The 13,531-nt window shown below is 34.4% G+C and overlaps 1 protein-coding gene across 3 annotated transcripts in view; it reads left to right on the forward strand.

The window, feature by feature from the left end:
• Positions 1-13,531, forward strand: part of Ccser1 (coiled-coil serine rich protein 1) — a 1,226,082-nt gene that overhangs the window by 245,714 nt on the left and 966,837 nt on the right. For all 3 annotated transcript variants that reach the window (XM_063247277.1, XM_063247276.1, XM_063247278.1), the window contains exon 5: positions 4,203-4,323. In XM_063247277.1, coding sequence (XP_063103347.1) covers positions 4,203-4,323 — 121 coding nt within the window. The remainder of the gene's footprint in view (positions 1-4,202; positions 4,324-13,531) is intronic.

The raw sequence follows: 13,531 nt of genomic DNA on the forward strand, positions 1-13,531 counted from the left end.
AACAATTTATGTTTTAGTATATTTGCTGTCAAAGCAAGCACAGCAATTTATGTTTCAAGTTGCTAACAGAGTAGTTTGCTTCATTGCCATACAAGTTTCTGATTTCTTAAGTGCAGACATGGGTTTCGAAGTGTATTATTTGGCAGAATATAGCTATTACAATTAAACACTACTTTACTGATCCTTAGGAATTCTGTGTCTTGCGGAGATTCTGCTAAGATTTCTTTTATTTCTTGTTTTCTTTTGTTGTAGAGTGAAGGATTGTTTAGGCATTGTCTTTATATAGAAAATGTGCACTCTCCTTTTGTATACCATTACTTTTTTGAAGTTGTAACTTTTCTGTTACTTATTTGCCTAACTTGCATTTATAAAATTAATTCTTGTATCTTACCATTCTTGAAAGAGAAATGTATTAAATTCTTCTTGATAGAAACCTGTCATTTATATGACAACTTTAGACAGACCCATTGTCACTTTTGTCATATAATAAATAAAAGGCCTTCTCTTTCATTCATTCAGTGGTAAATTTTTGTTAGCTTCTATACTTTTCCAGCCAAATTTAATTTTTCCAATGTTTCAATCATAAAAGTTAAGGGATACTCAAAAATACATTTGTAAGCTCATATTCTTTTTCAAATTTCTCCTTGTTTTCTTTGTGGTATTTTTCCTGATCTAGTCTCTCTTCTTTTTTTTCCAAAGAAGATAGCTTCATTTTTAATGTAGAGGACTACATAAATGCTTTCACTTAATTCAGTGAAAAGCATATTGCCCTAATACTTGAGAAGTATCCTTCACTGATAGTGTCAGAACTTCGTTAGAAACTTGGAAGGAGAGGATTTTTTGTTGTTGTTCACAGTACAGTCCTGCCATGAATTATGTTTTTTGGGGCATACGAAATTTTACTAAAGATTTAGTGAGCAAGTGATTTTTGGTCCCAGTGTAATAAATCAATAATGTTCTTCTGAGCCTATTTCTTCACTGGTTACAATTAAAAGAAGCATTGTAACTGTAAGAAATTGCTTATTCCAATGGTAATATTAAAAATAAGAATACAGATATAAGTGAAATTAATAAGAATACAGATATAAGTGAAATTAATCTTGGATGGCATCAAAGAGACAATGAGGAAACTATATTCTTTTGTCCTTGGCACATATAAGACACTAATTTGTGTCTCTTGCGTGCCAGAAGATTGCTTTAAATTCTGCTTTTTTTTTTCCAAAGAGTATTTTATATTTTAGAGTCTACCTACAAACAAATTAATAATTTGGCCAACATTTTCAGGGACATTTCTTAAAATTTTTTCACAAACTCTTGGGCTGACTTCCATTTTGCCATCGTATCTTTGTCTTCCCTTTCAATACCATGTGCTCTCTTCTCTACTTTTTGCCTATTTCTGCATTGTGGTGGGAAACTATTTTGTGTTCTTCCCATTAAAGTCAACTGTAGCTTCCTGTTGAATCAATTTTAATTTTTTTGCTATACTGTCATTCTCATTAGAGAATTTTTTCCTTAGAGAAATATAATTTGGATTTACCCTTGTTGGGCAAGCAACTATGCATTTACACACTTTAATGTCTGTACTTGAGTAAAACCATTACAGTTAGCATAGCATGCAGAAATTTAACTACTATTTTATGTGGTTGATGTTATTTAACTCATTTAATTGAATTTTGAGTATATTAGCACCTTCTAAAATAAAACCTAAATCTCTGTATTGTTTCATTAGTTTTTGAGAATATATAATCTAAAGCTGCAATATGATATCACTGTTCCCTTAAGGAATATCTAAATTCTAAGATGATATTTGATACTAACTCTTATTATTTCTTCATTGAGAAGATGATAAGATTTAACACTATCATTGTATTACATTGATGGCAGAAGTTTTAGTAACTCAGAGTTACTAGGCAGTTGATTTTGAGTTAATCAGAAAGAGATACTGAGCGGGCCAAAACCCAGAGAGATTTAGGGCAGAAGAACTTCAAGGTAAGGGGCAGTCTATTCTGAGATGGGTGGACCACAGGCCACTGGTCTGTGAGCAGTCTTTAGGAGATGAGAATCATCCTTGGCATCAGCCAGTGAGACATTATTCCTGCTACAGGCAGGAAATACATTCTTCTGTTAACTCTTATGGGTTCGAAAGTGGATTCTTTTCACAGAATCTTTCCATGAAAACTTAGCCTGGATGAACAGCCAGTGTAAGTAGGGTGAGCCAGCCAGATTCGCCTCTGCTTGCTGGCTACTGCCATACGAAAGCTTGCTACCTGTGAGCAGCCAGCAAGGGCAAGGAGACCCAGCCAGATGTGCCTTTATTTGCCATCTGCCATCACTGGAAAGCTTGCTTCCTGTGGGCAGCCAGCATGGGCGGAAAGACACAGCCAGGTGAGCCCCATGCACCTGCAGGCCACCATTGGAGACCCTTACTTCCTTTGGGTAAGCCATCACCCTCTGGGAGAATCAGACAAACATCCCTGTATTCCTGCCACCGTTGGCAGGAGACCTGGTGTAGACATGCAAGCTGAGCGAAGAAGTAGTCCCACTAGCACACATCACTGGCCATTGAGAAAGCCCCACTGTAGCTGCATAGGTCTGGAGCAGCCTTCCCCATTCCCTGCTACCTCCATGGGTACCTGGGGTGAGAGAATCCCAGGTGCCTGACCCATTCCCCTCCACTGTGGAGGGGCAACCAATGTGGAAAGTGCCTGGGATCCTAAAACTGACTTGTTGGGAGGAACCCAGGAAAATGTCAGCATGAAGATCAAAAGACAATCTCAGACCTCCAGCCCACACAGAACAAGTCTGGAAGATATGGTTTTGGAAGAAAATGGAAGTTACACATCTGAAATCTCTAAGAAGATAGCAACTGAAGTTAAACAGTTTCATGAGATGATAAAAGTAATCAGATCAGGAATAATATCTCAGGTAAAAGAAGAAATGACAAACATAATGAAAGAATTGCTGAGCATATCTAAAGAAGACAGATAAACAAGAGAAGCATAGGAAAACAATGAAAACTTTGAGTGAACAATGTAAGAAGGACTTACAATACATGAAACAGATTGAAAGAGATATCCAGGAAATTCCAAGTTTATAAAAAGCTGGTAAAATTGCTTGAAAGAGGCTGAAGATAGACTGAAGTCCTGTGTTGCTTACATTATTGTTTTGATATGCTTTGTTATATTTTGTTTTGTTTTATTCTCTTTGGGAAAAAAAAAAAAAAAGGTCAGTTGGCCAACTTGCCATTTGCCTTGTAAGACCCTATTCAGAAAAGCCAAGGGCATCCCCTGGGAATTCTGAGCATCAGAACTGTGAGATAATAAATGAGTGCTATTTTTTAGACTAAGTTTTTGTGAATTTGCTGTGTAGGAATATGGAATTCATATAATATTAACTTTAAGAATAATCTTGAAAAATAAATGTGAATGTGGAACTTAAACTGTGGTTGAGACTGCAAATTCCTGTAGTAGGTATAAAACACATAAGTATATCCTAGCAAAAATTAGTTTCTAGATTTTTCCAATTAAAACTCTTTTTACACCAGACAAAAAGTACAACAATCACCATAGCCCCAAACTTGAAATAACTCAAATTCATTACTGATTACTTTGTAAGTAATTGTCATATCCAATAGAGAGATTCACAGTTAAGAATGAATTCACTGTTCCTGTGTCTGGATTAGTCTTGTATACGTTCATTAAATTAAGTTACCCATGTAACACTACATCACAGAGAGTGTTATCCCCAAAATAGGTGAAAATACTTAATGATAATATGAATGATAATGATGATTGATTATTCAGCCCTTTCAGTAGGTGATGAGGTAGAGGGCCTTAGGAGTACAGGAGTACTGCACTACTATGCTGATTAAGCACATGTGCTCTGTAAAGATTTATTTAACTAAACATGCACAATTTGTATACTTTTCATTTTTTGTTAAACATTTTTAAAAAGCTTTCGTTAAAATATTTAAAATATCTTCAACACTTTTTCCACTGAAGACTTGAAGAAAAAAAGAAAAAGAAAAAAATTAGCCAAGGTCATAAAGTTATTGTATAAAAGGATAGCATGGAAAATGATAATTCAGATAATTCAATGATACTTAATGTTTTAGCTGAATTATCACCTATTTGACTAAAAATAGGAAAGGAGAATGAGTCAGTGAATAATTTTGACATTTACAATTAATTTTTTTACCACAGTTTGCCGAGAGGATTCATACCACTCTGTAGTCTCATGTGCTGCGGTTGTTCTTGCACCTGTGGAACCAATGAAAGAAATGAAGAAAAGAGAAGAACCAAAATGTCCTGAGCCTTCGAAACAGTAAGTTGTCTGGTTAATTTTTGAGGCCTTGTAATACCAACTAGATAGCTGACCAGAATTAACATTGCACAGAAACTATGATTTGTGATTAATGTGAATTAGTATATAGATAAAACAGAAATAATGTTTTTGAAAGCAATCTATCCTGTGTTGTTTTGGTAAATCACTGCTGCTTCCGAATAACTTCATGTATTTGAGTGATATGTTGTTTAAGTTGTTACCATATTTTAGGAAAGTGGGTCAGTCGACTAACAAGTTATGATTATACATGTACTGTTGCTGGATTATGTATTTTATAGTTACAGACTTCATTGGTCTGAAATGGAATCAATTTTTAACATCAATTTCTAGTTGGTTGGTATTTGTGTAAGGAATTTCTTACTCTAAAATATTTTTATGAGCTGAATACTTTTCACATCTAAATAGATAAGGGTCATAGGAGAGGCAACTTTTTCCTAAAAGAAAGCAGAACCGCTGTTCTGGAGAGCTGGCAATATCTGATCTGGGCTGTGGTTGCATTACCATGCAAATTTATAAGCTATCAATTTAGAAACATTTTCCAGAAAGTATGTGTATGTTCAGTAAAACTATTATAAAATCCAAAAATATTTAAATATTGTAATTTAAATTTTTAAGGATTCACTTAAATTTAAATTTGGTCTTCATTAAATAAATGATAGACTTGTATCCTTTTAGAAGCCAAAGAGAATTAAATTCATGGTAATGAATGTAACATATATTGGCACAGGATGTAAACTATGATTATTTCTTATTCTATGCATGGCAAGTAAATCAAAATAAGAGATCTGCCGCTTATATTCCAGGAAGAATGGTTCAATGGCTGCTTTAAGGTAGTAGGTAGAAGAGTGTGATGCACAGTGTTACCAGAGCTGCTTAATTGGCCACTCCATAAACAAAGTGATCCATACCTGCACACATGTGCCTTTCCCACCTTGATTACCGTGGATTGTGGGTAGTGCTAGGTGCAAGTGTTTGGACTAGAAGATAAGCTTCTAAAGACAGTTTCCCAGAATTTGGTCATGTTTGATATTTCATGTGAAAGCATTTAACAAATTCCTTAATGTTATATTCAATAATATTAAAATTTTAAATTCAAGTGGAACAGTGTATATATTTGATTGCATAAGGATATTTAGTGTTAACATTCTTACCATAGATGGAAGAAGAGCTCAACAATTCAGAAAGTAATGATTGCAATTAAGTTTTAATACAATCAAAAAGTGAAAACAATTTAACTACTCTTAATATTGTCTCATTTTTAGATTCAAAAAGCTAGTGTTTAGAGGAAAATTATATCTAATAGTATTTGCCAAATGAATTATATTAAATATGTCAAAGCATTTTTCTGTGAGTTTACATGTTACCTGTGTATTTTTAAATTCAATCTGAATTTTTTTGTAAGTTATTTCAAGGTCACTCATCAAAATTTGGTAATAATATTTGCTTGTATGTCTGTACTTCCAGTGTCCCAGCTACTTCATAGGTGGTTTTTCTTATTCTGAAATTTATCTCTTTATAACAAAGAGAATTTACTATATTTTTTTCTTTTAGTCAAGTTCAGTTTTCTCTTTATTCTTGCAATCTACATTCTCATTTAAATTTTCTCCCTTAACTATATTAGTAATATATTTTAATTTTCTTTTTAAGTCAGAAAAAACCCAAAGATATTTATTTTCCTACACAATAGATTTTTTATAATTATGGACATTTTGGTTTGTGCTTTATTCCACCCATCTATTTACTTCATTTATTTACTTTACCCATCTATTAAATGGGGTTGTATTACCACATCATTGTAAATATTGTATGGAAGATATTAGTAAAAAGAACTTGAACTAAATAATTCTAGAGCACCATTCTGGTAATACTTCAACTGAGCATTATACATGACTTCAGATATGTTTCCTTCTCTTGAGGGTGCTATGAATGAAAGTGTAATATTTAAAACCGTTCACCACACATGTCCAGCTAGGTGTCCTAGGAGGGTTAGGTAGCAAATGTCTCAAATCACATTAATTATCACCTCTATCTAGTAGCCTCCTTAAAATCATGTTTCTTTCTTCTGTGTTTGTTAAGAGCTATCATCTTTTTTTCTTTGGAAAATCTCGATTTACTTTCCTCCTCTTGTCTTACATTCAGTGAGCTCTCTATTACTTGATTATTTCTGTTACATCTTTTCTTTACTGTCTGAGCTGAGCTTGAAGGAATATTTTATGTGTTTTTTTTAACATTTAGTTTCCATTATGATTTTAGATAAACTATTGAGATATTTTTAACATACAATTTTGTTGTGTTTCAAATGAAATACCATTCATCAAATGAAAATTACACATCACCTATACATCAAGTATGGTTATTTTTAGAATTAAACATTAGATGTGAGTGGATGAAAAAAATATATGTGTATGCAGATGACTAATTCAGCATTCTAGTTTTCCAATGAAAGAAGCTCCAATACAAACTGGCTTCAGTAAAATTAAGAGTAATAATGGTTTTTGGCTCAAGTAATAAGAGGTAAAGAGGTAGAACTTTCACATGTCATTGGATCTAGTTCTCGGTTTCATCAAGGACCATCCTATCTGCATCACTTTGCTTTGCTTTACCTCCTTGTGTGCAGTTCCCATTTTTCAGCAGCTTCTGAAGATGGCAGTGTTACTGCCTCTGTAGCAATGGATACAGGTGCTCATTTTGTAAACAAATTCAGTGGAAAGTAATGGTTTCTCTTAAGTCAAAACAAGCAAAAGCAGTTTAAAGTATTGTTGTATTTACCAGCTTAGTTTGTTTGGCTTGGTCATTCTTAAACAATCACTGTACCTAAAAGTATTTGGTGGCCTAATTGGCTCAAGACAGGTTTTATCACAGGGAGGCAGCACAGGGTGAAGTTGAAAGGTCAAAGTTATTCTGTCCTTGAAATATTGGTGATGATGGTAAAAGAAAGCAGACAGGGATGTTGTAGGACAAAATAGTAGATGATCAATGTATACAGTAATATTACCATTTATTTTAAAAGTTAGACTTCTTTTTTATATTTTAATTATAGATATTGGGATAATACAATACAACAGAACATATGTATCTTTATGTCTCATTTTAAGGGAATTTTCAACCACTTAGTTTTATTTCATATTGTTCAGTTAGGTTTAGCTATTGGCAAGGCAGTATAATTTGGTGATTGAGTCACCTTGCTGAGGTTTTCATAAAACTTTGTTTACCATCATTTTTATATTTCTCTTTAATGTGGGATTAATTTATTAATTAATGTAATTCCTTAAACATCAGGGAGGCAACAACATATAAATTTTGTAATTATTTTACAACAAATACATTAAACAAATAGTCACACCACCTTTATATATATATAATATATGTTTATATATGTAATATATATATGCATATATATGTATGTATATGTGATTGTATGTGTGTGTGTGTGTGTGTGTGTGTGTGTGTGTGTGTGTGTGTGTATAATCTAAGGTTTTGTATGGTCCTTTGTACCTCTTTTCATTCTTCTCTCTGCCTCTCCCATCTTCACCATCCCAGATTCTGTACCTTACTTACTTTCGTCTATCTTTTATTATGCTCTTTACTTATCTTTTTATGTTCTCATATAAGAGAACATAAAAATGTGTAATAGCTAACTCTCTTGGTTGACATATTTCACTTAGCAATGTAGACTCAAGGTATATTAACCTTCCTGTGAATGAATCAAATTCGTCCTTTTGCCAAGCTTTCTCTGCGAGTCGGCATCATGTGCCAGCTCCTGGGGGAAGAGCCAGACACGAGCTCTTTCCTGTGATTCAGCGCCATTCACAGACTTTGGGGGAAAAGAACAAGAAGCCAAGTCCTCCCTGTGAGTTGGCACCATGAGAGGGCCAGTCAGGGGTGAACCAGACAGTCTCCTCGCCCATAAACAACCAGCTAATCTGGAGAAACACATACTGTGGTGATAGCTATTGAGGTAAAATACAACTTAATGCTTGTCATATTTAGTGTTCCGCTGACTTTGTAAGCCTAACCTATTAATCTGATCATCTGTTCAGAGGATAACAATATGCAATGTAGTATCTATCAGGGCTCTCCTTTTGAAGGTGGTAGCCATTGTTAATTCCCTGTCACCTTGTTTTGAAATCCTATATCATTTTCATTGTGGTTTTTTTTTTTTTTTTTTTTTTGTTGTTGTTGTTGTTGTTGCTGAGTTTTACTCTGTTTTGTCTTGTGTGATTTTATTATATCTGATGGCATGGACAGCTATTTCAAAGATAAGATACATTATGGCAGCCATTTTGGATTTTTGTTATCTTGTTTTGAATCCTTTATTCAATTAATTGTTTTGTTTTTATTGGTTCTATTCCTTTCTGCTTTGTCTGAATTTTACTACGTGTAACTACTTGGAAGATGACAAGAGACATTATGGTAACCACTGTTGATTTCCTATTACCTGGTTTTGAAGTTCTGTGTCACAGTGTTTCGTTTTGATTGGATTTATTGTGTTTTATTTTTCTTGGTTTTATTCTCTGTAAAATAAAAGTTACAAAAGATTCATCCTTCTTTATGACTAAGTAGTGCTTAGTTATATATGTATGCATTTTCTTCTCATTTATGTTAATGGGCATATAGGGTATTTTCAAGCTTTTACTGTTACAGTTTTATTGCTATAATCATGGGTATGCATGATATGATGTCTGTAACTCTTCTGGAAAGATAATTACAAGAAATATAAGTAGGCCAAATGGAATTTCTGTTTTTAGTTTTTTGAGGTATCTCCATAATGATTTCCACAGTGGCTGTATTAGTTTACTTTGCCACCAACAATATAGAAGTGTTTCTTTTTCCCTATGACCTCACCAGCATTTGTTGTTTTTTGAGTTCTTGAATGATACACATGGTTTTAGGTATATAATGGAAACTATGTGTTGTTTTGATTTGCCTTTCTCTAATGGCCCAAGATACTGTTTTCAAACCTCTGTTAACCATTTGTTTTTCTTCTTTTGAGCTGTGTGTTCATTTCAGTTGCCCATTTTTTTTAACTGAGTGTTTTTTTGAGGATTATCTGATGTGTTTGAGTTCTTTACAAAGTCTAAATATAAGTCTTTTGTGTGAGGAGTACCATATAAAAAAATTTTACTCATTCTATAGGGCTATCTCCACTATCCATTGTTGTTTCTTTTGCTCTACAGAAGCTTTAAATTTGGTATAATGCATCCTTTAACTCTTGGTGTTATTTTTTGTGTTATCAAGATTTTTTTCTCCTGAAAATCCTTGCCTATGCTCATATTTTAGAGAGTTTTACTTATTTTGCCTTTCATTATATTAAGTAGTTCTGTTTTTATATTTAGATATTTTTTACTCATTTTGTTTTTATTTTCATACAAAGTGAGAGATTTGGGTCTAGATGTATCCCTTTGCATGTAGATAAACAAGTTTCCCAATACTGTTTGTTAAACAGGCTATCTTTTTTGCAGTGTATGGTTTTTGCCCCTTTGTCAAAGATTAGATGGGCAAAGGTCTTGAGGTTGTTCCTATTTCCTCAGCACTGCTCCATTGGGCCATAGGTGTGTTTTTGTGCTTATACCATACTCTTTTTAGCACTTTTGCCTAATAATATACTTTGAAATCTGGATCTGTGATACATCCTAGTTTATTTTTATTTCCAAGGTTATTAAACCATTTTATGAATATTTAAGAGTGACAGGGATTAGGAGTTTCTATTAGGGACGTGTAATTTTTTAACATAGCAAGTAAGTCAAAATTGTCAAATTCTTTTAAGAAGGAAAGCTACACTTTGTGCATTATAAGAGAAAAAAAAACTTCTCTTTTATGATATGTTTGAAATTCATCTTTTATTTTAAAGAGAATAAAACAAAAGAGAACAGAACAGAGTAAATCAAAGCAAAACAATGCAAGCAACACAGCAGTTTATAACAAGACAACTGAATATTAATAGGGCTACTATAGTGTCTCTTTTCTTTTAAATACTTGGACATACCTTCACACACAATAATATCAAACATAACAAAATGGTATAAAGCCGTTCAAGAGAATGAAAGTATTACAGAACATTCAAAACCAAATAATAGAAAATGAACAATGGCTACTATAATATCTCATTTTCCTTAAAAGATTTGTTTATACTGTCACACGTATTAAAATCTGGTAAGATGCAAAAGGATAGAACCAATGGAAACAGAAGAACAAAAGCATGGTAGGACTTCAAAGCAATATGATAATAAATCAGCAATGGCTGTCATAATGTCTTGGTTTCTTCAAAATAGCTGTTCATACCATCACACATAATAATAGCAAACAAAACAGAATAAAACCATTCCAACCCAGAGAACATGGCAGATAGATAACAGCAGCTGTGGAGGCTCTCTGAGATAGTCAGCTTAGATTATAGGAATGGTGCGGTGTGGGGATTCCTAAGCAGGGGGAGATATACCCTGCTGACCCAGGAACGAACTAAGCTGAGATAAACCAACTGGAAATGCAATCCTGGTGCTACGACTAGAACAGCTAAAGTCTCAGTGCCAAAGCTGGAACCCGTGCCTCTGGAAACCATGGCTTGAATTTCTTGTTGCCGCTGCTACATCTGAATTGGCAAAGCAGGGATAGAGATGTGAAAGCTCTGAGAGTGGGAATCGGTGAGCCAATTGAGAGCAGAGCTGGCGGGGAGCCCTGTATCAACCTGCAGTGAATGAGAGGAATGGGGACCCTTCAATAGACTAGGAGGCTCCAACAGACGACATTCTGGCACCAGGCAGACCTGCCGGAACAGGACGCTGCAGTGACCTCAGTCACATATTCCCCTCTCAAGCAGAATTGGTGGGAAGTGCTTGACCTGGGTGACACCGCGGACTAAGACCCAGTAGGCTAGCCCAAACAAGGTTCCTGCACCTGGAAGTGTACCCTAATGCAGTGAAGCCTTCAGTGGGCCTAGGTGGGCCTAGCAGAGGCTGCCCAAGTCTGTGTCTCTCTAGTATACTGCAGTGGGCGGGAACAACTAGTTGGTGTAATTCAAACAAACTGTGAAAGAAATTGTGCCTCCTATATATGCTTGTATGGAAGGAACAAAAAGTATGGGAAGAGGGAGCAACAAGAAAGGGTCCTCAGTCCCCAAGCCTGAGAACACTGATCCAGGAAAGGTAAATGCAAAGGAGAATGAGGACAGAAAACATGCAATTATCAGGCACGGCACTGATAGATAAAGTAGTATCTCCGGGATCTCATAGATGAGTTCAAAAGTGAAGTAGTTAACCAAGTAAAGCAAGATATAAGTAGGATAGTTAAAGAAATACTAAGTACCACCCAAGAAGAAACAGATGGTGGAATGGAAGAACAGGAAAAAAAAGGGGAGAATTGTTTGATGGAGAAAATAGAGAAAACATAGAGTACATGAAGCAGGTTCAAAGAGATTACCAGGAAACTAAAAACTCTTGAAAGCTGGCATAACAGCTTGAAAGAAACAAAGGATTGATTATCTGAACTGGAGGACAGATTTGTAATGTGGGAGCATGAAAGGAAAAACTTCTTAAAAATAACAAGGAAATAAGCAGTAACAATATAAAGGCTAGAGGATGATAAGAGGACCTATAACTTAAGAATTAAGAATGTAAAGGAAGAAGCCAGGATACAAACAAATGAACTGCAAAGTCTATTTACAGAAATAATCAAGGAGAACTTCCCTAATATGGGAAAAGATGAAGATACTCAGATCTGTGAAAAATACAGGGCCCCAGCTACCTACAACCCAAACAGAACTACACCCAGGCATATAATAATCAAAATTCCAGAAATCCAATATAAGAACAGAATATTAAAAGCTGTCAGAGACAAGAAGCAGATCACTTAAAGGAAACACCCATCAGAATTACAGCAGACTTCTCGGCACAAACCATCAAGTCACGAAGAGCGTGGGGCAAAATATTTCAAGCTTTGAAAGACAATAACCTCCAGCCAAGATTGATATATCCTGCACAACTGTCCCCAGAAATTAATGGAGAAACAAGTTGTTTCCAGGCTAAAGAGGAAGTAGAGGAATTTGCAACCATCAATTCAAATCTACAGAGATTACTGCATGACATTCTAAAAGAGAAAAATACCAAGATTCCAGAAACAGTGGCAGAGAGGCCCCAATGAATGGACCATAAAGTGACATGAAGAAGACAAGCTGACAACTAATGACAGAAAAAGAGCTCAACAGAAATGAGGCAGAGAAGGTTGAATGATATAAACAGCTGTTCTGGAGAAAACAAGACATCATAATAGCTAGTGCTGATTCAGTATCCCCTTGTTTTGAAGTCCCATCAAGCTTTTGTTCTTCTGTGTCCATCAGTCTTAACATGTTGTATCTTATTGGATTTTATTATATGTGATAATATAAACAAAAACTTTTATAGACAAGGAGAAAACACAGTAACCATTGTTCATTTTCTGTTAGTTGGTTCTAAATACCCTGTAATGCTGTCATTCTCTTGAATGGTTTTACATTGTCTTGATATGTTTGATGCTACTCAAAGATTTCAAGGAAAGAGACGCTATGGTAACTACTTTTATGTCGGGATATCTTGTGATGAAACACTATTTTGCTTAAATGGTTATGTACTGACCTGTGCTGTTTTGTTTTTATGTCCTCTTTTATCTCAATCTCCTTTTTTAAATTATTTTTTTATTTTTATCTTTTTAATTAAGGGAAAAAATAAATAAAAATAGCAAGATATATTATAGTAACACACTTTGATTTCTATTAACTTGATTTGAAACCCTGTATTGCTGTCACCATCTTGTTTTGACTGATATTACTCTATTCTGTTTTGCTTGATAGTACCAAGTTTGAGAGTATAGGCAACAACTATGAAGACAATAGATTCACTATGATGCCCATTCTGGTTTGACTATTATCTTCTTTTGAAGTCCTGTAATGTCTCCAGTGTTTTGATTTTATTGGTTTTGTTCTTTACTGTTTTGTTCAATTTTATTATAACTTGATGATATAGGCAATTCTTTTTAAGATAGCAAGAGGCATTCTGGTAACCATTGTTAATTGCCTTGTATTCTGTTTTTATATTATGTACTATGTCCATCCTTTTGATTTCACTGACTCTGTTTTGTTATGTCACATTTGGTTTTATTCTCTTCAAAAAAAGTAATAAGAACTGTGGGAGTAGTAAAACCCAGAATATGTAATTGT

The sequence above is a fragment of the Cavia porcellus genome, unplaced genomic scaffold (assembly GCF_034190915.1).
Source record: "Cavia porcellus strain 051 isolate PalLab524CR breed Dunkin Hartley unplaced genomic scaffold, mCavPor4.1 scaffold_4, whole genome shotgun sequence".
NCBI classification, from domain to species: Eukaryota; Metazoa; Chordata; class Mammalia; order Rodentia; family Caviidae; genus Cavia; species Cavia porcellus.